Source organism: Strix uralensis, chromosome 6 (assembly GCF_047716275.1).
Source record: "Strix uralensis isolate ZFMK-TIS-50842 chromosome 6, bStrUra1, whole genome shotgun sequence".
Lineage (NCBI taxonomy): Eukaryota > Metazoa > Chordata > Aves > Strigiformes > Strigidae > Strix > Strix uralensis.
This window is the reverse complement of record NC_133977.1, coordinates 3,815,776-3,842,775: the sequence shown is the minus strand read 5'-3', so window position 1 is coordinate 3,842,775 and position 27,000 is coordinate 3,815,776. Positions and strand designations below refer to the sequence as shown.

The 27,000-nt window shown below is 42.1% G+C and overlaps 1 protein-coding gene across 10 annotated transcripts in view; it reads left to right on the top strand.

Annotated features, from left to right (window-relative positions):
- UBE2F (ubiquitin conjugating enzyme E2 F (putative)) overlaps nucleotides 1–26,859 on the top strand; it is an 88,247-nt gene extending 61,388 nt beyond the window's left edge. For 3 of the 10 annotated variants that reach the window (XR_012629408.1, XM_074872560.1, XM_074872557.1), the window contains one exon: nucleotides 24,571–25,939. Coding sequence is in view for 9 of the 10 variants with exons in the window: in XM_074872560.1 (XP_074728661.1) it covers nucleotides 24,571–24,621 (51 nt within the window). In the remaining variant the exon portion in view is untranslated. Of the gene's footprint in view, nucleotides 1–3,371; nucleotides 3,603–6,305; nucleotides 6,596–14,596; nucleotides 14,636–24,570; nucleotides 25,940–26,147 lie in introns of those variants that run through there. The other 7 variants (XM_074872562.1, XM_074872554.1, XM_074872558.1 and 4 more) reach the window with 6 other exon arrangements.
- The last annotated feature ends 141 nt before the right edge of the window (nucleotides 26,860–27,000 follow it).

The following is a 27,000-nucleotide window of genomic DNA, read 5'->3' as shown; positions in this document are numbered from 1 at the left end:
TTTGGTGCATTTTAAAAGGCTAAAGCAATTTTTGTCATCCTGCAGATTAGCAAACACTCATTTACTTGTTCATCCATGTGGTCTTGAGTTAATAGGAGAAGCTGAGTAACGTCACCCGGTGTTATTTTCCTGCATGATCTTTCCATCTTCTCAATGAAACTCAACTGTCAGTATGCAGCACATGGAAACGCTTCCTGCTGTGTCACTCTGAAAGGGTAAGATAGCACTCTGGGAGGGAGTTTTTTCCCCCTTCTGAAAATCTAGCATGACTTCTTTCATGGTGCTTTTACCAGCAGCTCTGAAGTGTCAAAGCTGAGAAATCTAATCAGAGTAAGTGTGTGTTTGCCAAGGATCCATCTTAAACACAAAATTTTTCCTTAATTCAGTGAGCTGATTTTATTTGCATCCTCCTTGGGGAGCAGTGACCTATATTTCCAATTATAGAGTGCAGGAATACACTGAACAGTGGGTGTGTCACCTCTCTTCACTTCCTCCAGGTAACTGGCAATTGTGTCAAAAGAAGATCATTAATGCCTCGCTTTTGTGACCTTCCTTTGCTTGCCCCAGCCAGAGGAATGAGGGCTGTTGTCAGACTCAGTGTAATTATTGCTGAAAATGCCCAGCTGCTCCTGATTTGGAGGGGTCAGCATGCTGCTTCCAACAGGCACTCCAGGTGCCAACCGTCCTGATGGTGGTGTATTTCCCAGTTGTCTGCCTGGTTTTAAAGAACATGCAGCACAACGACCCTATGTAAAAGGGCCTCTTGGTTTTGCCTTTTTCCCCCCCTACCTACCTTCTGCTGCTGTCAGCAAAGGGAGTTTTGTTTCCCTGCCTTTTCCATGGCTAGATCAATAGCAAGCTTGTAGCTGTGCTTTGATACTTTAATGATGAATTATTTTGCATGTGGGAGTTTGGTTCTGGCCCAGGTTTTAGAAAGCATGGATTTTAACTATAGCTGCCGAATTTTAGCACCTCTGGTTGTCACTGACTAAACTTGTAGTCCATCTCTCTTCAGGTAGCTTTATACGCTGTTACGATGTTGTTTGTAGACATTGTGTTTTATTCTGAGGGAGGGGAGTTGTACATTTGTAAGAATATTAAGGGAAAAATTCAGGAGAGTTTTTAAATTTGTATATAGCATACTGCAGTTAAACACGAGACTGGTCAGTTCATGAAGTGCTTATGGCTGTAGCCTTTGCAGTTTGCAGTTCTTATGGTCTTTAGTTTTTAATAGATCGTCCTTACAGTTGCTGTTTCTAGTCCTGCTCAAATCATGTCATTCTGATTCCTCACCACAGTAATACTACCACACTAGCAAAAATTCTCCAGAAGACACCAGGAACAGTATTGCAGCCTCATTTCACCTGGGATAATGCAACATTTTCATAAACTGCACCCTCAGAGAACTCACACAGTCAGTGCCAGCACCAGTGATATGTGAGGCCAGAAGCTATTGGGGAGGAGGGATGTGGAGGCAGATTTTTCCTTGTGTCACTTGCACAGCTATTGAATCTTTTTTCTGTTTTTTTTTTAACACAAGAAAATACATTACTGCTTGGCTTTTGCTTTTTTTAAAATTTATTAAAGGCTTCTCTCAGTAATAAAGAAGGTTTTTATTTCAGGATTGTTTCTGTGGAGATGGGTTTGTAATGTTCATGATGTTACAGAGTCTGAAGCTGCCTCTTAAGGTTTCCTCTTAGGATTTTAATTGCCCTACATAGCCTCAGTTCCTTAGGAAACCAGGCTTAAAAAAAAGTCTCTCCTCAATTGCTTGCAGTCTTTGGAGGTGGTTCTAATGAGTCTTCTGGGATGAACATTTTCCTTGAATTACTTAAGACTGTCTTCTTGTCTTTACAAGTGAGAGCACTAATCTAATTCCATTAGAAATTCCATTGATAATTAGGAACAGTTGCCGACTACATATTTCACTGAAGAGCTTTTCTAGTCTTTCATAATTGTATGCAGTTTTTTTGAGTCCTTAAATAGCAAACAGTTTAGGATTTTCATAGAATAATCTTAATTTCTCAAACCCTTCCTTGGGCAACTGGGCAAGAACCAGCAGCACCTGACAAAATGTCAGTGCCTGGGCCAAATTCTGGAGAGGACATTAATGTATCTTCTGAAAACAGGTAAGTACTTGAAAGAGGAAGTTGTCAGCAAGAGGTCTGCCTCTAAGTAACAACCATAAGTAAGAAACAAATGCAGATATGTCTGTAGAAGGTCTTTAGGCATCCCTTTGGAAATATAGTAAGTTGAATTTCCCCAAAAATTGTCCCTCTGCATCAAAAACCGTTGTTGCCCTGCAAAGCCTCTTTAGTTCTGGAGCCACCAAGAACCAGCAACAACTTGAAATTGTAAAACTTCTTTTTCACCAAGAGTGATTTCATCCTCGCTGGTTTTTTTTTGCTTGTGGGTTGTTTGTTTGGGTTTTTTTTGGGTTTTTTTTTGTTTTTTTTACATTGGAAACTACTAAATCTGGCTTGTGAAGCACGTTCTCAAAGTGGAAAGGGATTGCTGTTCTTCTGTCTCACCTCAGGTTTTATCAAACGCTATAAACCAATCTGCCACGCAGACTGGGAGCCCTGTGCTTTCCTTTCTGAGCTACCCTGTGGGGTGCTAAATACAGAAGCTGGCAGATTTGGGATCTTTCATCTCTGCTGAAGTTTAGAGTAATTTTGTCCTCAGACTGATAATGCCTTCAGACAGTTAAAAAGACCCAGAGCTCACTGCCTGTGTATCATTTCAGATTTGATCCTTCTAAAGGCTCTTCCAAAATAATGTTATGGCCAGCTGTACTTTTATCCTCCTGGCTTTTTATTTCTGTCCTTATAGATAATAAAGGTGTAATTACATTTAGATTTAAGTCTACCTTGAAAATCCATTTCTCTGTGTAGCTAAAGAAGAGTATTTGAAACTAAATAGTGTCTTCAGATTTGGATTCTTCTTGATCTCTTGTCATTGATCACTTTGAAGTCAGTTTTCTTCTATTAATGTAATTTCATATGTCAGAAGATTAGTCTGTTTGAAATGTTATTTGATGAATTTGATGAAAAGCATGATATAAATGCTAGCATGTCACAGGTGTGTTGGATCCTCTAAGCGGACAAACAGTAACGCAAAATAAAATTAAAACTTGCAAGTTTGGAAAAAAGAATTCATTATCTGTATTTCTTCCTCAGGCCTTCTGGTTTAAAGTAATTAACTGATCTTACAGGAACTTCTCTGTTTCTCTGTCATACCTGCTCTTTTTTTGTTATTGTTTTAATATCAAAAGCATTTGAGTATACATTTCAGTACTTAGCTTGCTTAGCTCCTGCAGTGATTCTTCCTGTTCAGAAGAGATCAGGTCTTTTCCCTTGTCACTTCTCCAGAACCATCCCAAACTTCACAGAAGCAGAAAGAACAGCTGGCAGTGGCTGCCAGCCAGCGCAGGCTCCTTTACAGATCAGCATCTTCAATGCAGATCAACACCTTTGCTTATTGAAACAACTGAGTAATGTGAACTATTACCCTTCAGTTGAGACGCTAGCTAACATCTGTGTGGAAATGGATGGAGCATCTGCAGGAGGATTCTAATAAATAAGTTGGGTTTTTTTCCTTACCTCCAAACTGCCTAGACTCTGCTTTTTTGGGTTTTGTCTTTGGCTTTATGTAGAACTCAAGGACAGAGTGGCTTCGTTCTTCGAGACTTAGGCTGCAGGGCCCAAGACAGAGGTACTGTGACCATTGCAAGGAATGCATCATATATTGCATTAACTTTTCTTTCTGGAAGCATTTGGCTCGGTTCACCTCGTTGTAAATGGAGACTGAATGACCTGCAAGAACATTTCTTCCAACTTTGAGTTAATTGGGTTTGTGTGGCTGGAAGCTTTCCTGTGGATGTTCTTCGCTAGGTTTTCTGCTCGCTGGATTTAATTGTTAACAGTTAAATATCTTGAAGTAAATCTGCTGAGAATTAGAAATATTATCCACTGATCTATAGTGACTGTTAGTGAATTTGGGTGCAGAACAGTTTGTTTGGATAGGACTCACCAAAATTATCCAAGGTTCTGTAAAAGACATTTCAATATAAAACACTTATATAAGATATAATAAATAAAATGTCGTGGTCCATGGATGCTGCATCTTGACACTGTACATTTCAGAGGAGACATTATTTGTGGTAAAAAACACTAGAAAGACCTCTAATCAAGCATTTTATTTTCCAGATAATTATGAATTATGTGAAATAGCTGTGTTCCTTTGATCGGTAGTGTTCCTTGAAGAAACTGAAAACAGTTGAAATGGTTTGATTTTGCAGAGTAGTCAAAAGCATATGGGTAGGTCAAAAGTCAAATACCAGCTCTCTATTACCCAAGTTTATATCCTGTTTCTATTTGAATGCTTGTTTCTTTACTGGATTGGGTCCAGGCAATGCACTCCAAAGTTCTTTAACGGCAAACTGCTTTTTCTAATGCCTTCCCCAAGGAATTTTTTAAAAATAATGCTCATTTAATTCATTAATGCATTATTTTTAGCCCCATTCTGTCAAACTTGTTGCTCTTGCCACCAGTTTCCCATCATAGCCATAGACTTTGTTAAACTTTTCCAGTTTCCCAAACGTATCTGTATGAAATTTTGTATCCAAACAGTGCTAATGATATTTGAAGAATCATTAGTATTACTATTTTCATTAGTGTTTTCATTTTTTAACTTCAGATGCCTAAAGTTTAGCGATGGCTCAAGACAGCTGAAAAATTAGCCTTAGAACGGAGAAATTATTTTGAAAACATTTACTTGAAGTTCATGTCAGGTGGTCTTTAAAAAAATGTAATGTGTTTGAGCTGGTGCTAGAGGAGCAACCATGCATGGGGCTGGTTGTGCTAAGTGCTCATAAGTGATGAGGACCAGTTTCTGAGCTGCACCCTGCCTGTATCACTGCAGGGGGACATGGTGGGAAGAAGTAATGGAGCATGCAAAAGTGACTTGCATTGCCACATTACACAGTAGAGAAGGAAAACTTTTGCTTGGCCTGTTTCTGAAGGTAGCATACCGATGTCTGACTGGTTTTCCTTTGCACCGCTTCCCTGAGGCTTCAAGTCGCAGGGAACGGAAGAGATGCTCCTCTGAGTCAAAGCTTCCCCGGAGCTGGCAGTGTTCTTCCCCACCACAGCAACTGGAAGAGTTGCCACGGGGAAGCAGTAGATCTAACTGGACATCATGGCCCTTCTTTGTTTGATGTGGGACGCTCTTCAGTCCCTTCTACCAGACTTTACTGAAGAGCCTTTTCACTAAATGATCTTTTACACTTCATTGTAATAACCTTGACAGTTCTGTTGGGTGGAAATGCTTTTGATTAAAGCAGAAATTTTTGAGTTTGCAGCTTGGCCAAAGAGGCACTCGTGTTTCTTGGTAGCTCTTCTATTCTGTGTTGCGCTCGCTGCTTTTTCACTGAGTGGTGTTTCCTGCATACATGGTCTAAGTGAAGCCCACTAGGTGTTGTGGAAACATCTGACTAGGTACTCATGTTTAGAAGAAAGCATTTACAGTGACTCTCTTTCCAATCTAGAAATTATCACTATAGCATGTGTGTTTGCAAGTGGAGGGCTCAGAGTTCAGAGTTCACAACTATTGCCTCTCTTAATACTGCACAGGCTTTTTCTTACCTGTGGGACATAAGTGAAGATTTAAAGGTCAGTACAGTTTGTGATCCTCCCTCCCCCTAGCTTTACACTCTTACCTGTGCAGCTCAGGATACATTAGAGTCCATCTTCCAAGATGTGTCTTGCTTGTCTTTCTCTTAGTTGAATGTGTCCTGTAGTCCCTCACTGAAAACATCCAACTGTTAGATGCTTTGAAGTTTTACAAAATTATTTTTAAGGGGTTAAAAAATGGGCACATTCTTGTATCATTTTCAAAGTTTGTTCCCTAAATCCTGGCCAATAACAGTATAACAAATTGAAAGCTGAACATGTTTTAATAAAAAAGACACTGCTTTCGTCTGTCAAGCCAACCAAATGGAGAATGTAGACGATCAAAGCGTTATTCGACAGCCTCTTCAGAATATTGGGAAAGCATCTTTATCAATTATTGGCAGGGCAGAAGGATCAGATTGGAGTTGGATACTTGGTGGTAGCTTGGAAAACACAAGTAAGTCATACTGTGCATCTAAATGTGCAAAGTTCTGGGTGCCCTCAGTTTCTTCTTCAATTAAAAAAGAATTGAGACCATTTAGAGTTTTTCAGGATGGGTCTTCAGTTTTGCATTGATCTTGTAGCGGCTGTTCCACAAAATAGCATTAGCTAACTGTCCTTTCTCTGTTTCAGCACAGCACATGAAAATGTATTAACTATTCCTGCAAGACCCAGGGGTGTAATGAAGTGTGAATACAGATTATCTATCGTTCATTCCTGTCTCCTGTGTGCAAGAACAAAGGCTGATCGCAGTATGGAGAGGGATCGCAAGCTGTTAGTGACATGCTGGGTTAACATACCCTAATGTAATCTTGCATAAATGAATGGAGATGAAAACAAAATGTAACTTTGCTGTTACTGGGAGGATGTAATATAATATCCAGCTACAACGCGATGTAGGTATCCTGGTATTTTGCTAATTGTGCAGAGAGTTATGAGATCCGGCATGTCACATTACCGGCTTTTCTGCTGCGTGCTTGTCAGTAAACCTCAAATTCATGACTGACAGCTCTGCACTGCTTGCTTGAATTTCTGAGTTAATCCGATTTATTTTGTAATTTATTGAGACAGAGTAGTTTCCTGCTCTAAAATGACTTGAGAGACAGATGAGGGCACACCTGTCATGCAGAAGCAACACAGGAGAATTTTGGTGTGAACACATCAAAAAATGGAGTCAAGAAAAACATCTTCCAGCTTGTGTACAGTACCTGGTGATACTGGCTGTTTCTTGATTAAAGGCAGTGATTCCTTAGTTGCCATTCTTCTGCACCCACAGCATAAGCCTCTGCCAGCGCTTTTGGGTGACTGATGGCTCACTCAACACAGCGTGAAGGGATAACATCTGACAGCATCTTGCTTGTTTGTGTTCTTAGCTACGAAGCCAAGTTTGCATACATGTCAGTCAAGGGAGGATAGAACACTGAATATTTGTCAAAATAGTCTGAAATTTCATTTGATGACCTGGCATAAGAAAGTGATAGATCAGCAACAAACAGATTTTTCTGGAATCTCTTTCCAGCACCATGCTGGTGCTGACTTCAAATATTACCTTGTTTAGCCTTGCGTTCATTTTGGCAAAATAAAAGGAGAGAAGTGGGTTGGTTACAGCTGCCAAATGAAGTGTTGTCAGGAAGTGGGTCTTTTCTATGGATTCCAGCCCCGTGTTGGCAGACTTAGGAGGAAACTATCTGAAAATTTCAGCCTGTCATCATGTACTGACTACCTTGTCAGTAGTGTGAATATTCAGTAACAAAATCTATAAAGCCAGAATATTTTTTTCTGGTGTCTTGAAAGAGCTTTATTTCAATAGTAAAGTGTTTCAATATTTATTTCAATAGTAAAACATTTCCCATGTAACCTGCAAATTATTTTCCATGTAATATATTTCATTACTCAGCTGAAGTTACAAATAATTTACTACTTTTGAGCCCACAGCCTTCTGTTGAATGTATGGAATGACCATAGCTGCCATTCTTACACATATGCAGTCGTGTGCCAGCCCTTTCTCGTGGAGTCAGCAGATGTTAACGTTGACATTGATTTCAGCAGAATTTGTACTGGTTTTTAGCACTGGAAAAAAATCAGGTTTTCTATGAGTTTCATAGGAACAATTTAACAGCCATGTCTCTCCAGAGCCCTTTAATCAATCATCCCACTGGATTTCCTCATCTGAGGATATCGTAAGGATGCTGGTTATTACATGACTTCTTCTCTGATTACATAGTACTCTCCACTATGTCAGCTTCTGGTCAGGCACTCTAATTTTGTGCTTAGTTTACAGCTATTTATCCTGGAGGACTGGGCAATTGCTTTTACTGTGTTTTATTTGGCTGTGACAACAGAAGCAACTTTTAATGGTGCTGCTGACCAGAAGGACCTGATGGGGTACATACTCACCAGCAGTGAAGTCTATAGGGACAAGATACCTAACAACTGCTGTAGCTGTAGGTAGCTGAGTTTCCTGTAGTACTGCAGTGAAGCACTGCTCTCGCACTGCTGGGGTATTAGCATATCACTCAACTGAAAATAAGTCCTGTATAACTTCCAAAGTACTTACAGTGCTTGTGGAAAACAACAGCTGCTTTTGATTCTTTAGCATCATTGAGCCTATGAACCCATGAGCTTGAAATCCCTCTTGAAAAATAAATAGGAATTACATTTAATAGGAGGAAGAGGCAGCAAACCAGGTTTAGACATATTTTGAATATTCTGTTTATTTCATATTGTCTGAAAATTTGCAGATGTCTGTCTGCAAAGCTTAAATAGGTAGAAAGCCCTGAAAGATTGAACAGACAACAACAGAGATGGTCCTTTGGTTTAAGACTCTTATTTGCTTCATTGCAAATGAAAATTAATGCAGATTTGGTTTTTTTCTCCATTGTCTGCAGTCAAGCCAAGCTTTTCACCTTGTCTTGATTTTCCTCATAATGATTAGTAGCAATTGTAAGTGATTTCATTCTGATACCTTTAATAATAAACTGAAGAAATAGATTTAAAGAAAAACGGGGTTTTTTTTTTACTTTCAGTATCATGAAGCTGGTTAATGTTGGTTTACAGTAGAATTTATAGATGTTTGACACTTATTTTTGTGTGAACGGAACAGGATCTGATGTCTACGAATGTAATTTGATCATCCAGCATGGCAATTTTGAGCATAGTTTCTTGTAGATGGGACTTAAAGTTATACAAATTGCCAGAGCCCTGAAGTAGATGAGGACGTGTTGTTATGGTAAGAGGACACAGTTTCCTCCTCTTGCTGCTGAGGTAGCAAGGGCCATAGATTCTCAGTTCGCTCCAAGTCAATTTGAGCCAATTAACTATAAGTTAAATTTGAGATCTAATGCCTAGCTCTTATTCAGGGCATTTCATCTGTGGAAACAAAGCACACCGTTGGAGGGCTCATCACGTTTTTTTTGCTACTGTGCTGGTGGGAACGTAGTAACGTAGAGAGGGAAATGATTCACCCCGTGTAGGATAAGCAGTGGGGGTCTGGGCATTCATTTGGATCCTCTTCATCCTGGCATTTAAATTGCATTCTGTTTCTTACCCTGTCCTTAATTTTGACTTGAACGCGTCTCAGTCTTGCTATAATTTTCCTACACAGACAACCTTTCTCACCTATTTTATCTCTGCTCTGACAAGTTCGTTTTTGAAGGAGTAAAGACACAGACCACTTCTGTCTGCTGTGCTGCCCTTCTTATATGTGTCAAAGGTTCCCCTTATATACATAAGCTAAAATGCACAAAGGAAAAAGCAACCAATTTTGTAATCTTAAGCCTGACATTCTGCATTTTTTATCTGCTTGCAAAAGAAATCCTTTTTTGGGTTTTCAGACCTGAGTTTGGACTGGGGTTTAAATGAGCACTGCGCTGCACTGACTGCAATCACCGCTGAGACTCTTGTCCTAGGGGTTTTCTTTCTTACGTCTTAGAAACTTCAACTTTACAATCAGCCCATGTTTGTGATAAACAGTAGAGAAATTTGGCAAGGAAATCAGTGCGAGTCTTAAGAGTGAGTCCTTAACAGTAAGTAACTCTAGTGTCTGAATTGGTTCAGATAGCCATTCCCCCTTGAGGAGCCCCTCTTTAGCACTGTGTAACACTGACAAAAAGAGGTTTCACCTGGCTTTTTGAAACTGTTCTCCTTGTGCTGCTGAGAGGAGAGTTGCTCTTAATGGCTTGACAGTGGCTCCACACCATTCACTCATCCTTATGATGAGTGGTTACTCATCCCTGATATAATTACTATATTCTACAGGCAGTCCCAGCTATAATTCCTTGGCTGAAAGGAAATTCTCTCTTGTGTGTGATTAAAATCTGTGGCCATCTTTTTAAAAATAAAAATAAAGGCTGCCATCAGGAGGATAATTTCCTGAACAAGGCAATACGGTACAGATAGCTACGAAAATAGGTGAAGAGGAAAAGAAAGTTTTTGCCTTGATCATTAGAAGCAATCAATTTAACATGATTAATGTAAATTATTGTAAGTGGGAAGAGATACAGAACTGCAGGGCACTTCAGGTTTAAAGTAATTTTTTGATTAAAGTTTCCTAGACTGTAGAACTGTAATTGGGTAGGGGAAGGAGGGGAATCCATCCATATATTATAAGTTAAACAATCTGGTCCTGAACATACTGGAATATGAGATAATAGTAATCAGGTGTAGAACAAAAGAGTTTCTGTGGAGCTGAGAGTAAAGGAATTACTGAGTTGACAAGCCCGACACTTTCCTCCTCCGTTCCTCAAGGCTAAAAATTATACTTTTAACAAAATGTTCCTATGCTTGGTGCATCACTATGGTATGGATAGATGTGTCAACCTCAGTGCCGCTATCATTTTTGAAGGATTTCTGTTTTCTGTCCTTTTGCTTCTCCGATGAAAGTTGGATATTGTTTTGGAGTCTGTCAGTCTAATATTCTTGTAGCAGCAGCAGAATAATTTGAAGAAATACAAAATGATGGATAATGATGAAATTGAGTAAGGAGACAGTGGAAGACTTTGCTAGGCAGCTGGCACGTTACATGAAAATAAGCTTGTGTTTTTAATGTAACTGCAAGTTAAAGGTCTTGATAGGAACATTATTTGTTCTTTCTTGCTTATGCCCAGCATAACCGAGCAAAGTGATTCTGAATCACATTAGGAGGGCTGTTTGTTCTGTAACTGCAGGTTTTCTAGCACTTCATCCTTGAGACATTTTCAGAAGGTATTTCACAGAATCACGAAGTCGCTGAGGTTGGCAGGGAGCTCTGGGCAGGGTCTAGTCCTGCCCTTGTGCTTGTGGTAGAGTCAGCTGGAGCAGGTTGCCCAGGACCACATAGAGTCAGATTTTGAGGATCTCCAAGGACAGAGACTCCACAGCCTCTCTGGGCAACCTGTTCCCATGTTCTACCACCCTTACAGTAAAAAACCTTCTTCTAATGTTTAAAAAGACATATCCTGTATTTCAATTTGTTCCCATTGCCTCTATCACTGCACCACTGAGGATAGTCTGGCTCTGTCTTCTTTGCAGCCTCCCATCAGGTATTTATACCCATTACGGTCCCCCCAAGCCTTCTCTCCTCCAGACTGAATGGTCCCAGTCAGTCTCTCCTCCTATGACAGATGCTCCAATCCATTAATCAACTTTGTGGCCCTTTCTAGGCTCACCCTAGCAAGTCCCTGTCTCTCTAGTCCTGGGGAGCCTGTAACTGGCACAGCACTCCAGATGTGTCTCATCAGGCCGGAGTGGAGTGAAGGGAACACCTCCCTTAACCTGCTGCCAGTGCTCTTCATAGTACAGCCCAGGATGCTAGTGGTTGTCTTTGGTGGTTCATGGTCAGCTTGGTGACCACCAGAACTCCAAGGTCCTTCTGGACAAAGCTGCTTGCCAGCCCCCAGCATGTACTGGTGGATGGCGTTATTCACGGCAAGACTTTGCATTTCCCCTTGTTGAACTTCATGAGGTTCTGCTCTGTCCAATTTTCCAGCCTGTTGAGGTCCTTCTGAATGGCAGCACACCTATCTGGTGTGTCAGCCACTCCTCCCAGTTTTATAGTGTCAGCAAACTGGCCCTTCATCCAGGCCATTAATGAAGAGGTTAACAGTTTTGGCCCCACTATCAACCCCTTGAGTACTCCACTAGGACTTTGTGCCACTGATCACAATCCCCCGAGCCCAGCAGTTCAGCTGGTTCCGTCCACTTATCCACTGTCCATTGATCTAGCCTATACTTAATCAGTTTGTCTTGGAGCTTCACTGAAGTGAACCTTTAGCAATTGCTTTGCTTTTTAGTCGTTTTTTGTGAAGGAATAAGGGCTATGCAGTGATGCCATCTATCTGTCCCCTTCCCTCATCCCAGCCTCCCCTTCAGTCCCCGTAGCTTTTAAACACACAGATAAAGTTCCATCAGATTTAACAGCAGCGGAGTCGTTACATCCAGTTCCCCTAACTGTCACAAAAACTGTCAGTAGCAGCAAAGAGAGCATGGTCTGTGAGTGAGCCACCAGGAAACTCTGCCACGCGAGCTCAGCCAGGAGCCACCCCGTGGGGCTGCTGTCAGGCCTGCGTGGGCATGCACAGCTCGGAGCAGACCATGTGCGTTGTCTTCCCCTCCGCTGGTGCTGAGGAGACCCGGGTGCAGCCCAAGAGGGCTGCAGGAGGGTGAGGGAACTGCAGCTCTTGCTGGGAGAGAGGAGGTGGTAAAGAGTATCAAGGAAGAGCTATACTGGGGGTGGGAGGAGAGTAGTAATGCTAGTCTGCAAATCTGTAAGCAGTCAGATTTTGCTATCTTTGCTTGCTGAATGTGTCTTTTAAAGCCCTTTCTTGATTGTGCTAGATATTCCCTAGCTGTATGGTTAAAATGTGTGGGTTGCACATAGACTCTTGCACACTTAGTGAGGCTTTATTCTGATAAAGAGAACTACCCACAAGCTATTCAAACACCATGGGGAGTTCCGCTACTTCATGCTGATCATGAGATCTGCATATTCTTACTTGCATTTGTCTTTTTTCCTCTTCTGTATTCAGCCACACTTGAAGTAATTAGTAATCAGACTACTGTATACATTAATTTTTAGGGTATTTTTGCACAACTCTCATTTTTTCATTTTCAGTGCTGCTGGCTCTTACTCCAACAATAGGAAGATATATGCTGTTAAGATTGCTTAAGAAGTAATTGTGGTCAAGGCTTTGAAGCTACTGCTTCTTCATCTTGCATTATTAATTCTCAGGGTTTACAGACAGAGTGGCGTTGTAAAACCCATTGTAAAATTGTGTACTGTATCATACCAGCTGCTTTGCTTGCATGCATTCTGCTATTCTTTTTATAATGTCTGAACATCTCATTGGATAACCTCTTACCATTTTTAGTCATTTTCAATTTGTCTGTAAACTGGATTTCTCCTTCTCTCTTCCATGTGATCTTGGAATTATTCTGATGTGAAGTTTGTGAGGTCACAGTCTTTCTTGGCAAGAAATTATAGTGAAAAAGAAAGTTTCCAAGGGTTTGCTGTGGGATCTAGGGCTATGGCAGAAAAGAGTTTGAGGTGATGCAGCTAACTTCTATGCCCATAGAAACAGTAAGATAATTTTAAAGCTCATTAGTGTAAGAAATATTTTGCCAAATGTGGTATGGTACTTCAGGAATCCCTTGGTCTTTGCTGGGTTTCCTGATGCTTCATCTCCAGTTAAGGTATGTCAGATTTCAGGACAGCTCTCCAGACAGTTCTTACTACGGGATGATCCAATTAATCTTTGCAAAAGAGATGCATGAAGAGAGAGGTAAGCTAGAACTTGACCTCCTTCCTACCTTTCTCTCGTAAGCATTTTGTTTGTTCTTGGTGTGTTTCTTTTACCAGGGATCTCAGCTGGTTGTCCCAGAGCTTGTAACGCTGATTTATCATACTAAAAGTATGACGAGCTTTGCAGGATCATTACAAATGGTCTCTGAAAGACTTGCAGTGTTCCAGACTGGAGTGCCGACCTCGCCTTTCTTTTCAGTGCTACCTTTTGTACTGCAAACACGCGGCAGATTTCTCCACCCAGGACAGTCATCTCCATTCCTTTGACCCAATCTGTGTGCATTTTCTCCCACTGCTCCTCTAGAAAGGCTCAGAAAGAGCTACCAGGATGGATCTGGGCCTCCAGGAACTCCTCAGGCTTTGATTTGTGATCTAGGTCCAAGAATTTAGGATGCAAATTAATATGTTTTCATCTTCAACTTGGTCAGTGCTGGACTTTGTCAACAACTCGGTTGATGCAGTTGGCTCTTAGCTCAAGGAAGGGTAGACAACAGAAAGGCTGTTTAGTACGTGTCAAGACAGGGATATCATTAGAGCTGACAAAGGGAGACATGCCCAGATCTTGCTCTCATTATGTTTGCTTCAAGCTGGCTTTGTCAGGCCCTCATTTTTTACGTTTTTTGCATTGTAGAATGTTTGGGTCAATGTGTTGCTTAAATTAGTGTAGTCTCATCCTGGCTGTGCTGTTTTACTTACTCATGTTTGAGCTTCTCTTGGACTGAGATCTGTCTTTGTCCATTGTCTAGTACGAGGTTTTCCACTTAACCTCATTCTCCTGTTTAAATTGATAGTCCTGCACCAGACCTTGACATCCTGAAATCTCTCTTCCTAATAGGAAATAGGTGGTTCTGAACATTTTCAAGAACACTGCTTTTTATTTCTAACAGTACAAAACTGTGACGTGATTAAAGTGTGAGGGTTTTTTTTAACCACCTTCAAGTCAAATCAACTCACAGTTATTCCTGGATACCGAATCAAGTATCTATTTACTGATTTCTTCCAAAAGGGGTTATGAAATGCTGAAGAATTGTTCTAATTAAATGCACCCACAAAGTGTATCTGAGGAATTGAAGTATATATTCACCTTTGGCCAGACAAGCCTGTCATCTCTTGTGTAAGCAAACCTTTTTTTCCCCGTATTTGTAAGGAATCCCAAAGTACTCGTAACTGATCCAGAACTTGCAGCCTCGCTTTCCTGACGTACGCTGCCACCGCTCAGACGTCAGCTGCTCCATGCACGGATTTGATTTCACGCTGCCGATGGGGATGTGCGCGTGTCGCTGTGACACCTGAAGACATCAGCAGGGCAGTAACAGACAGCCAGTGTGTGTGTCAGAGCTAGAGCCCCAGCATTTTTGTTGTCCTGAAATCCTCTTCAAGTGGTTTGTTTCAGACCACGGGTCTCCAGCCAGGACAAGTGCCTGCGGATGCCACATTGACAGTTCAGGAGTTGGTAAGCGGCAGAAGGAGCTTCTCAAGGGAAGAACTTGATCTGCTGCGTTAGTGGCTAACCTTAGCTTTTCAAGCTTTTACCACTCCGGGAAAGAATTTAGCCCCACAAGGCTTTCAAACTTGATGTGGTTTTTTTGGAAGCTGTTTAATTTTTGTTGTGGGGTTTTTATTACTCTTTGATTACAGCTTAACTGTATTATTAAGAACAACAGTACCGTGCCAGCCCAAAAACATCTTTTCATAAGAATTCTCCCTGTGACTCATTGCATTTATTTATCCCCGTATTTATTGCAGTAAATCCTTCACTTCCTCTGCACACCCAGCCACCTTGTTTGGTGTTCTCACGGAAATTGTGCAGCCACAGTAGAATACGTATTTGTTTTTCTGCAATATTCCTGCATTTGGAGAACTGCACTGGGGTTTTTCTTGGATTGCCTCCCCATTTTATGTTCCGTGTCCGTGTTACAGCCTTTGAAGCCTTTTCCCAGTGAGCATAAAGTACATTAAATGGCATGTGCAAATGAGCAACAGCACAGCTGCTAATTGTGCTAACAGATGTAAATAGGAAAAACATTACTTTTCTAATGCTAAAAGTATTTATAGAAACCATTATCCATCTTTCATAACACTTTGATTAGGGATGGAGCCTCTTTCAGGTTCAGCAAAGTTGATTAAGCTTTTGCAGATGGTTTGACTTGCTGAGGTAATGATAGAAGTGTGGAAGAAATGCAGATGTTTTAAAGCTTTTGTTTTACATGCTTTAGGCAATTAAGTGGCTTAAATGGAAAGCTTTTGCTTTTCATTCTTTAGAAAAATGCACGGCTTTAAAGTGGAACATACAGGAGGGTTGTGGAATGCAAACAAGGAGTTGGACCTCTTTGAGCTGAGTTCCCCCATGTGCCTCACGTGCCTGGTCAGGTTTGTTCGAACATCGTTTGACTTGAGTAGAGTATGACTTGCAAAAACCCTCTTGCCAGACCCAGGCAGCTCCCATTTCCTCTGCGCTTGTAATTTATCCATTAAGATCTCAGATCCCGAGGACATAACCTCTCTTGGGAATGAGTGGCATCCTCATGGGTGGAAGTGCGTTTGCAGCACCGGGGAGGTTAACATCAGTGTAATTGGGATGATTCAGGTAATTTTCTTGAAGGGCTCTCTCTATAACCCTTTCCAACAACTGGATTGACAAGACAGCCAGTGTGCCTGGTGCCAGCCTCGGGCTGACCCCAGGAGTGTTGGAGGAACGGGAAAAAAAGTGCCTGACATCAGGCACTGAGTGACCAAGCAACCTCCATGCTCCCTGGTTTAACTCCCAGGAGGTTGTCTTTGTTTTCAGCCCCCTGGGTGAAATTGTAAATGGTAATAAGCAAATCGGTCACAGTCAGGGCAAATCCCGAGTCATTTGGCACCGCGACCATATGACCAAAGGACTCGCAAAAGTCTCCACCATCCGTCTCCAGCCAAGCTGCTCCATAAGCCAAAGGGCAGATTTGGCAAGAGTGTCAAGACCTGCATCGCATTTGATTTAGGGAACAATTTTCTTTGGGAAGCTGCTTTGCCCTCTTCAGCTGGCTCGGTTCCCTCTCCTTTGCACAGATGGGATTTAGATGTAGTTATCCCTGGCTACGCCAGCAGCTTTCACACCCTGCCTCCTAATCCACAGCCCTTTCCTCTCCTGGTAACTTCAGAGAGTGCTTTTTTCCCCTTTATCTTTGCTTCGTTGGCAAACAACAGAAAGTTTGCGTAAGCATGAGGGAAATGGTTCCTACTTAAGATCTGAGAATCTCCAACAAAATGGATGTGCTGCTTCATGTTCAGGATGCTAATGCTTCGCTGTATCTTTGCAATGCATCTTCAACTTCTCCCTAGAGCAGTGTCCTGGCAGGCAGGTCAGGAATTTTCATATGAATTCTATAACCTACCTATATGTACAGATATTTGTAAAAAAAAAAAAAAAAAAGTCCAAAACCTAGTGTTTCTCTTCTTCCCCACAATGCTGTTTTTTTCCAAATAGTCGCAATAAAACCAGCAGTGGCGTGTTTTGGGGTTTTTTTTGTTTTTTTTCTCTACAGTCAAAATTCCACCTTTTTTTTTCCCTTAGGACTTAGCTACCAAAGAGATCTACTAAAGCATTTTCTCATCATTTTGCAAAATCAGAATTGCTTGATGTCTGGAAAGTGTTAAAATCTGAAGTAGAGAACATGGGCCATGAAAATTAATGTAGTTTTGACTGTACCTGTTAGGCACAGGGGCCTGTGGGAGACACCTATGGATAGGTTTTTCACTCCCCACTCTTCTCTTTCTTCATAGAACTAAAATTTAATTACAGAGCTTGGAAAATTCTTCAGATGGTGTAGAAAATTCTTCAGATGGTGTAGAGGCTGAGCTAAATAAAAGAATGACAGGGAAATGATAGCAAGGCAGGAACATGAATTGGAAAAACACCTCATACTTGAGATTTTTTTTTTTTTATTACTCAAAGGTTTCATTCAGCTCCTTTTTAAATGGGAGAGGGTGTGTGGGGGTTGATGGGTGTGAATACTCATTATTTCCTGCGAGATGGAAAAGAAAGAAAAGGTCGCTTTAAATATAATCCATAAGGCTAGTGGGTAAATTTACCTCCTTATTATATCCTCCTCCTCAAGCTTTGGCTGGAGCTGAGTAATGTCATGTTCCTGGTGCTCACAAGATCCCTTTACTAAACTGCACTTTAAGTAAAACCGCAGGTAAGGTCCTGACAGAAATTGTTTGGAATTTAACCCTGGTGATAAACTAGTATTCTGTTAAAATAGTGCATTCTTATTATTTCATTGTTTTAACACAAAGGAGGGGAGAGCAGGAGCAACCGAGCATTTTTGTGATCTTTTTTTAGCTCCATTGGAATTTTACAGAATTGTAAATCTAAGCGATGTGAAGATGGATCAGAAAGGGTTTGTCACAGTGTCTGGGTGCTCGTAGTCACAATGGAGAGACAGATGCAGTACGCTGCGTTTCCCTGCAGGGACTGGCCAGTGTGGCCTTCAGCCTTGTCAACACAAGTCCCCAAAGAGGGGGGAATAGCCTCTGGTCTCTTAACGCACTTGAGGGCAGAAACTGAGGTCAATACTGTGAGTAGGAAGAAGAAAAATTTTGCCAAATACTGCAGTGTGTCAAGTGCTACCAGTAGTGGGTATATTAAGGATAACGAGCTAAATCTGCTTGCTTTGGGATTTTTTTGTGTAATACTTATGTATACGTTTGTTTTAAATTATCTCAGGAATCTTTTTTTTAAAAAAAGTTTGCATTGCAACTTTTACAAACTGGTAGCTGTCACAGAGAAGTATAGTGTTTGTTTTGTATAACTGAGCAGATCATCTTTATCAAATTAAAAGCTTAATAATAGACAAGCAGTTAATCATTACAACTCAGTGCAGTGTAAATTGTTGAAAAAATAGTCTCTCTTAGAGGTGCCAAATCAGGCCAAACCTCAGTTTTTGAAAAGCTTCTTGAGTACATGCTTCAATATGCTTTTACAAATTGAGGACCATGATTGTCTTCTGGGTTTTCGAGGTGGCTGTATTCCTTTTGTTTCCATAATTGTCTATATATTCTTTCCCAAGTGCTCCTCAAAGATGCATAATTTGTTATAAATTACCACTCTGGCCAGGTACTGGGGTTGTTTATGAATTCAGTGTAAAATATCTTGCAGTAACAACTTTTTATAGTCTGCCATATTTTTTTAATCTCCTTTCAGTGTGGCATGTTTTTAAGATGAGCAGCTCATCAGTGAATTGTTTCAGTATTACATCAGCCAGTATTTTTTTAATCTAAAGCTAATTAGATAACAATTTGCTTTTTAATATTTTCTTATTGCAAATCATTGCACATAGGCTGTCTGGTAAGAACATACAGTACAATTTCAAATCATGACATCAGTTAAATTATTTGAAATTGATGTCTTTGGCCAGAGTTCTTACTAAAATTATATATATATATATATTTATCTGCTTCAAGGTTATTTGTTAAACTTCTTTGAATAAACAAAACTTTTAAGTACAAAAATACATCCAGAAGTTCAATGGGATCTATGTTTTAACTTTATGGTCTGTGCTGTAACCCAGTTTTCAGCTAATGATATTGTGAAATATGTCATGGCTTATATTTCATACTCTTCATCCACTGATGGATTTTGAATTTCCTTTTGATTGATTGTCCCCATGTGATTCTCATCAAATGAAGTGGTGATTTGGCCAGCATTACCCAGGCAGCAGATACTTCCCACGGGGCTACTCATGTATCACTCTCCTCTCCCTCTCACCTCCCTGCAGCTCAGGGCAAAGCTGCTTTGGTTCTGCTCCAAAATTGTATAAACCCTCCTGTTTTAGATGGTTTCTTCTCATATGTGAGTGTGAGAACTGAGTACCTTCAGAGCTGGACTTCCACCAAGGTCTTGCTTATCCAGGATAAAGGCTGGGATAGGGCAGGGGCGTGGAGGTGGGGCAGGGGGGACATGCTGCAGCCCGGTGCCTGGGAGCTGTAGGGGTGCCATGTGGGGCAGGGCCCCATGGAGCTGCATCCGGGCTCATCTGTACCTCTTAGCATCCAGCTGGGGCTGGGAGAGGACCTGCTGTGCTCTTTTGGAGTACGCTTAGAGTTCCAGTATTTTGTTTTGTTTACATTTTTATTAGTTTCCTATTCCCAGCTGATCATCCTGTGCCCTTTTTTTCCTTTAAAAGATACAGGGAAGGCATTTCTTGAACTGTACAATACGATACTTGTGCTGTCCATCCCGTTACTGTGCTGTGTGACGGGATGGCCGTTGTGCTAAGGGGATATTGGCAATGTCTGAGCTTTGATTTCCCATACGGCCTATAAGGCCAGGGCCTAATTTAGGTCCCTGAATCACGTCATTCCACTGCGCACAGAGGAGGCCTGTCTCCTGGCTTAGCACCAAGCACAGGCCTTGTACCCTAAACGCAATAAAGTAGCAGATACTGCTCCCAGATAGAAACCCAACCCAAGCCTCGTTCCTCCCCACCACCCAGCACACCTCCCGAGAACCCAGGGGCAGTTTTGCCAGTCTCTTACTCCATCTGTCTTCTGTCTTGAAATCTGTGAAGGAAATACTGTACAGTGAGACTGATGAAGGGAAAATGATGGTAGTTTAAAGTTGGATTTCCCCTTTGAAAAGCTCCTCCGGGTGGTATTTCCAGCACTCACTGATGGCATATCAGGGCTTAACGGCTGGCTGAGTTGTTTCTGATGAACTTTGATGCATTATAGTATCAGTGCTTCTGTAGTAAAACATCATAGTAACAGTCAACCCTCTCCCCCTTCATGAGTCTTTGGCCCGACAATTCTGATGACATGGGAAACTAGTTCAGCGTAGAGGCAGGCAGCTGTGCCTCTGGCCCAGCTAGCAGTGGGATGTGGCAGGAGCCCCACGAGGCAAAGCAGCCACCACCATCAGCTGGATGAGCCTTCTGGCAGGAATATAAATGGTCGTTGACATGAACTGCTTTGATGGTGGGGGATTTCCAGCAGCAAAACACCTGACTCTTCTCCCTTTCAGCATCAAGACAATGGGATGTGGTATGCTTTTTCTCATCAGTGTCTGTCTTGGTGGCAAAGGATGGCTGGGGCTCAGAGCACCCACACCGTCTCAGGGCTACATACAGTTCCTCAGAGTCACTCACAGAATCAGGAAAATAAGCTCCATTCGAGTGGGTAGGCTTTGGGTTTTTTAAAAAAAGTAGGTGTTTTGCACAACCTGCCTTCTAGCCCACCTTTCTGGCAGTGCTGGCACGTAGCACCTGTCCTGGATGGGAAGTTGAGAGGGTAAAATGCACTGCTGTGCTTCGCAGAGAGTAGCGGGGTGGGTACATACTGCACGGCAATGGGAGCTTCCACACACAGCATCCACGTGTGCGGTGAACAGCGCGTCTCCAGCTCCACTCCCCGTGAAATGAGTCCCTCTTCTTTCCCTTAGCATTCCTGGCAGGGTTTGGTATGCGCCTCTTTATAATGCAGAAGATGTGCTGCTCTGATTAAATTTTTTTACTTCTGATTATTCAGTACTGCACATAAGCAGATGTGCACATAGAGAAGTGCCCCCTGTTAATCAGGAACTGTTAAGCCATATGGCATGTGAAGATGAAGTATTACAGCTATGGGATGAGAACCTCCTGTTCAGCAACCAGGTTCACATGCAGCGAGTACCGTGTTAATATATTCTTGCCAACACTGTCAGTTCCTTCATCTGGCGAGTCAGCCTAAGTGACAGCATGGATTTCTGGAGCCTTCCTTCTGCCCTGAGGTCCTGCTTCTGCTAAGTCACTGCTGAGAGCCCATCTTCCTATTTGAAAACCTTGCAAAGGTACAGGTGAAAACGCGGAGGATGCTCTGAGCTGTCTGTACTGCACTGCTCTTAGATATTGTAGATACAGCAGAGATGTGGTTGGCCCCCTTGCATTTCCAGTGGTATTTCTTAGCCTTGTGCCCAATTTCTTTTAGTGACCCATCTCTGAGAAATGCAAGAGTAGAAAATAACATACAGTCAAGCCCTTGGTTAATTCATTTGGTTTCCACTAAATTGGGGATTGCAACTAAGAGTGTTAGTGACCCTGGATGGTTGCAAAAGAAGTAAAAAACTACTAGAAGGTGTCACTGGTTTGGTTATTCCAAAAGATTAATGGTATTCCCAAGGTGGGTCTTTTTGCCTTCTTGTAGCTAGCAGCCTTTTACTTAGCTTTATACCCCAGTAACATGATGAGTCCAAAAGGCTTCATTTAGCAGCTACAGCGTTGTGATCAACATGCTCTGATGCTGTGACTGCCCACGACCAGGCTGACAGGCTGCTGTGAGCCATCAGTCCATAATACTGAAAACAACCATAATAAACCACTAAATGAGAGGTTTCCAGCATCGTTTGCCATTATGAGTAATTGTTCTAGTTTGCATCAACATAGTCCACAATGTATCAGCGCTGAAAACGAATTCGGAAGGTCACTTTTCTTTTGTTTGTGTGATATTTCAGCAGACTCAAGGTACCTAGAGATTTTTCTTGCCTGAGGCAGCCTGAGATCTGGGAACCTCTCTAACCAGATGTGTTGCTTATAAGTAGTTACTCAAAAAACACTTTAATGTGATACTTGGCTACTGTAACTTGTCAAAGGATTGAAGTTGACCAGTATCTGAAATATTATTTAAAATGAAGACAGCGTTAGCTCTGTAGCATGAGTTTCTTAGCACGCTTAACGTATGGTTGTATGAACATGGAAATAGGTGGGCTTGCAGCAGGTTTAAAAGTCACTACACAGAATACTGCCTTTAGCAGATGCCATATTGTGCCAAAATAGCTTCTCCTTTCTCCTAAGAAGTGCAGGCAGCCCGTCTTGTAGACCTCTAAGGAGGAAAGGGATTTCTGCAGCCCTAAAGAGTTGGTTTCTGTCCTTGCAGGGTTACTCTCTGCACCTGGGCTCCTACTGCCTGATGCCGAGGTGTCAAACGTCTTACAGTGATTTCCTGTAGTGGATGCTTGTAATTCATGCTCTCTGCTTTTATTTCTTCCAAACCACAGATCTGTACGGGTGTTTTTTCCCTAAAGTGCATTTATATTTTTGTTTCCACAGCTATGATGGTTTTGGCCTTAAACTGTGTTTTAAACTCCTTTGAGATTCAGAGCACTTTGCATATAGTTCGTGGACATCTCTGTGTTGCAGGTTATCAGCTGGAAAACAAAATCATGGACAGTATTTCTGATGGATATTAGTTCTTTGATCCTTTGATTTGGGACTTCAACCATGAGATAGATAACCTTTATCCTTTCTGTCAGAAAATCAAATCCAAAGGGAGCTGATTGGGAAGTGTTTGAAGCTTGGTGTTGGGGCCAAGGAAATACTGATGCATTCCAAGGCTAGCTGTAGCAAAAGGCCTGTATTACTGCTTTTTTCTGGTGTGATGTGATCCCTAGCAAAAATTTAGTGGCAGTGTATAGCTAAATGCTAATCAAGACATGGGGGAAATCCAAATTTTTTAAAAAAGGGGAGTGCAGAGCTGCTGTAGACAAGATAAAAATAGGCAAATTTAGCTGAGAGGACAGACTTTTTAGCTTTGACAATTTCTGTTTCCATTTTAAGTATCTTATATTTCAAATTTCAGAATGGGTTACTGCATGCCCCTGCAAGGGAAGACAGCTCTACTCCCAGTTTTAAAACAAACTTCACAGTTAAAAGCAACTACTTGCTGCTCTTCAGAACTTATTAGCAATATTAGTACAAAGTCATGGTGAATATTGTGGTGCTCATCTTTTATCTACTGTTAATAAAAAAGTAAAAAAGACCCGACATTAAAGTCCTTGAACAATGAACAATCATTGTTTACAGGGGGCATTAAACTCACGAGCTGCTGCTGTGTCTATAAACTTTCTTTTATTTAGCTCTTTGCTGAGTGGACTGTACCAGAACACTCGGTGTGCGTTCGAAGGGCATCATTTTATGTATTGGCAAACCTGGAGCTAATAAGTTGTGTTGTTTAAAGCAAGACTGTGCCTTGCTGTGATCCCTCGGGTCATGGCAACGAGACTTTGTGCCCTTCCTAGTAAAAGCAGAGCCTTGGCTTGTTGGGCAGAGGATTTCAGTGGTTCTGTGGCCCCTGCTCTCCAGGCAGCTCCACTGCGCCAGGACTGCACCGCATTCAGAACCTCTTCATCTGTTGTACGTGTTGGCTTTTGATATTCTAGCCAGCATGCAAAACTGAGAGCTGGAAATCAAGCAAGGAGCACTTTGCTGTGAACCCCCCGCTTGAACCTGGAGCACAGGCCACTTGGTGTGTTTGTAGTGAACATATTTAATAACAGACTGTAAGGGCACGAGTCAAGGTTCAGACTCAGAATAACAGGACAGGAATGTAGCATCTGTCTGACATCCCCGCTTGGACAAGTATCCTATGAGAAAAGTATGTCAGAATCTCTCTTGCTCAGCGTCTCTGTGCTTTATAAACTACCAGAAGCGTGTGCTTTTCCAGAGATGCAGGGATTATATAATAGTCCCATAGCTTTTCTGTGGAGGGCTACAGGTGTAAGCGTGTTCCCTTTGAACCAGTTTAACAAATGAGTGACTTGGATGATGACTTTTTAATTCTCTAGGCTATAATAAATGACAAAAAACCCCACAAGCAGCGCTTAGTTACCTGCTAGCGGCGATATTGTGCAGTTACTAGGGGGAGGCCAGAATGAGTATTTGGGATGGAGCTGCCCTTGGGCACGCAGCTTTTATAACAGTTCCTGCAGTAGCCTTGCCTCCTCTACCCTGCGGGGACAGCCTCCCTTCCTTCTCTAAAACCGTGGCCAGATCTTTGCTGTGCCACTAGCCGGGACCCGGCCTCTCGGCACCGGCGACCCATCAGACGCCATCTGTTTGTACCCACGTTGATAGCTGGCGATGGCAAAGCCTGTGTTCAGTTCAGTCCCCGGAGGAGATCCCCGGTGGAGCACGGCCGTCTGCAAGGACTCGAGCGGTCGCCTCAGTTCTCGTACACCACGTCAGAAACGTGTGCTGGGAGAGCGGCGGGCCTTGCGCTCGGTGGAAGCTCGGCCCTGCTGGGGCTAATGTGGGAATCCCCCACCGCTGTAGTCCTACGTGAGTCCCTCTCTGACATGCTTGGGGTAATTCTGGCTGTGCTTTCCTCTAGGAGGACTTTCGGAATAAAGTTGAAGATTACATTAAGCGCTATGCGAGATGATGAAGGGAGATGGATGGCAGGACCATGGCTTCCGCACTAGAGTTGTCCTTAACTTCAACAACAACAAAACCAGCCCGGATTGTACTAGTCCTGTGTCCATGTTGTACTGAAGAAGAAAACTAACTTCATAACTTGTCCATGTTAAAAGGAGAGTTCAGCATAAATACAGCAAGAAATTGTGTATGTTGGTTGAAAAAGTTGTTTGCTTACTTTTAAAAATGTTTACTCTTCTGAACTGTACTGTATATCCTGTTGATGAGATATGCTTGAGAAGTTAAAAGAAATCACTATTGAAACTGTAATTACACTTTTTTTTAACTCTTGCTTAGTTTGGAGGGGGGGAAGGAAAACAAAAAACCCAAACAGAAAAGGTGGCGTGTTTTTGGAACGCTTCAAGTTGGCAATAAAATGGTCTCCTGTGAACCAAATCACAATACTGTTGCCTTTGATGAGCAGAAACAATACAAGCTTTTTCCAAGAGTCATTCAGCTAAGGCTTGCCAGAATGCAAGTGCTAAATGAAATTCTACTTCTGGTATTGAAATTCTTGATGATATTTAATGTAAGTATGTTTCTGTCACACGACGTTTGGAATTTTTACATTGTTATTTTCAGCTCCTGTTTGGGCTACAGTATTTTGTTTCTATTCATTGTGTGAAGTAGTTAAAAGAAATACAGGCTAATCCGTAACTTAAGTAAATGTGTAGTATTAGTAAAACTATATATATATTATATATTTCTGTGAAAATTTAATGAAAGGGAGATTTTTTTTTTTAAAGAAATCTGCCTTTGGCTTTCCAAGCTGGATGTGGTGAGGAAGCATCAGATGCTGTTTGATCTGATGAAAGTAAATGCAAGCACTGTTACCTGGAGAACACCTGATTGTGTAACTTCAGCACTGACAGGGAATGACTAATAACGCAGCTGAGAATAATAACGCACCGCACCCTCTTTTAAACACTCGTGCGCGCCTGGCTTTTTTGGTAATTCGAAAGGATATGATGCTGTAATTGCCTTTTCTGTAAGTAGCTTTATATCAAACACCCAGTTATCTGTAAGCAGAGATCCTTCAGAAGAGAGTAGCATGTACCTCAGGAATCACTTCAGAGTCAATGCCGTGAGACGCGTGTGCTGCCTGCCGTGTGCCAGAGCTCCCCGCTGCTCGCCCGCTGACCCGGGGCTGCCGAGCCGGGGCCTTGGCGTAGCCTCACAGACCGAAATGCATTTCACTTGTGGGATCACGCAGAGGAGGTGCCATGGAACTGATTCAAGCTTTTATAAATAGATGAATCATAGAAATAAATGTTCCTGTGGTTTCATACGGAGCAAGTGTATGTGTAACGCTTGGGCGTTGACTGTTGGTTTTTTATCCCCCTCCCCGATGATGCTTTAATCTTCCCGACTGTTCCTCTGCAGACACTGAAGGAAATCAGAATTGTCTCCGTCATCAGCGTGGCAGAGCTGGGTTGCAGATTTTAAGCACGGTGCAGCCTCGCTAAGTTTTCCCTGTGCCTTTTCCCTTACCAGCTTCACAGGCTCCTGTGGATGTTACTGGAGGTGTAGGAAAGGAGGGAAATGAAACATGGGGATTGGCATGCAGGAGGAGAGTCTGATCGTGAGCTTCATCTTCACTGGGTCTATTTAAAATGAAACACAGATCAGCATATTATTTTAAACCTGCAACCGCGGTGAGAGATCTTTGCTGCCAAAATACTAATGTCAGGAAAGGTAAGGACTAAAACACTCACAGAAACAGAAAGGTTGGAAAATACGTCCAGTTTTTGCTTACTGAATCAGAAAGATTCTCTTATTTTTGAGCTAAAAGTGCTGAACCATCTCTCTGTAACAAAGATGAGTGCTCCTTGCTGTACCGGCACCCTGGTACTGTCATCACCTTCAGCAAAAAGGGTAGAAGTCCCTGTTTCTTGGGCTGTCACCCATCCCTGGCTCCCCACGCTTGCCTGGAAGCCACCGCAGCTGCACCCAGAGCGGAGCCAATGCAGGGTGCTGCTACAGAGAGCCAGGAAAAGCGGTGTCGGGGCATACCCCAGCCTCTGTCAGCTCAGAGCTGTAGATGCAGTCATCCCCCTACAGTCCTGCTGCATAATCCCTTCACCGTGTTTTTGCCTTCACCTAGAAGAGACGAGCAGAATATTGAAGTTTGGATACTATTAAATACAGTACAAGGCCTGAGCATCCGTTTCTTCCCATCCAGAATACATGGGGGAAAAAGTGTTACACATCCTCATCCTCGAAGAGCCCATCAGCTCACAGTCCAGGAAAATAAACTGAATTATTTTTTCCTGAACATGAGGAGCTGGGTTTTTTTATGTATTTATTTTTATATGTATTTTGGCATATAAATTTGTATAGATGTAAC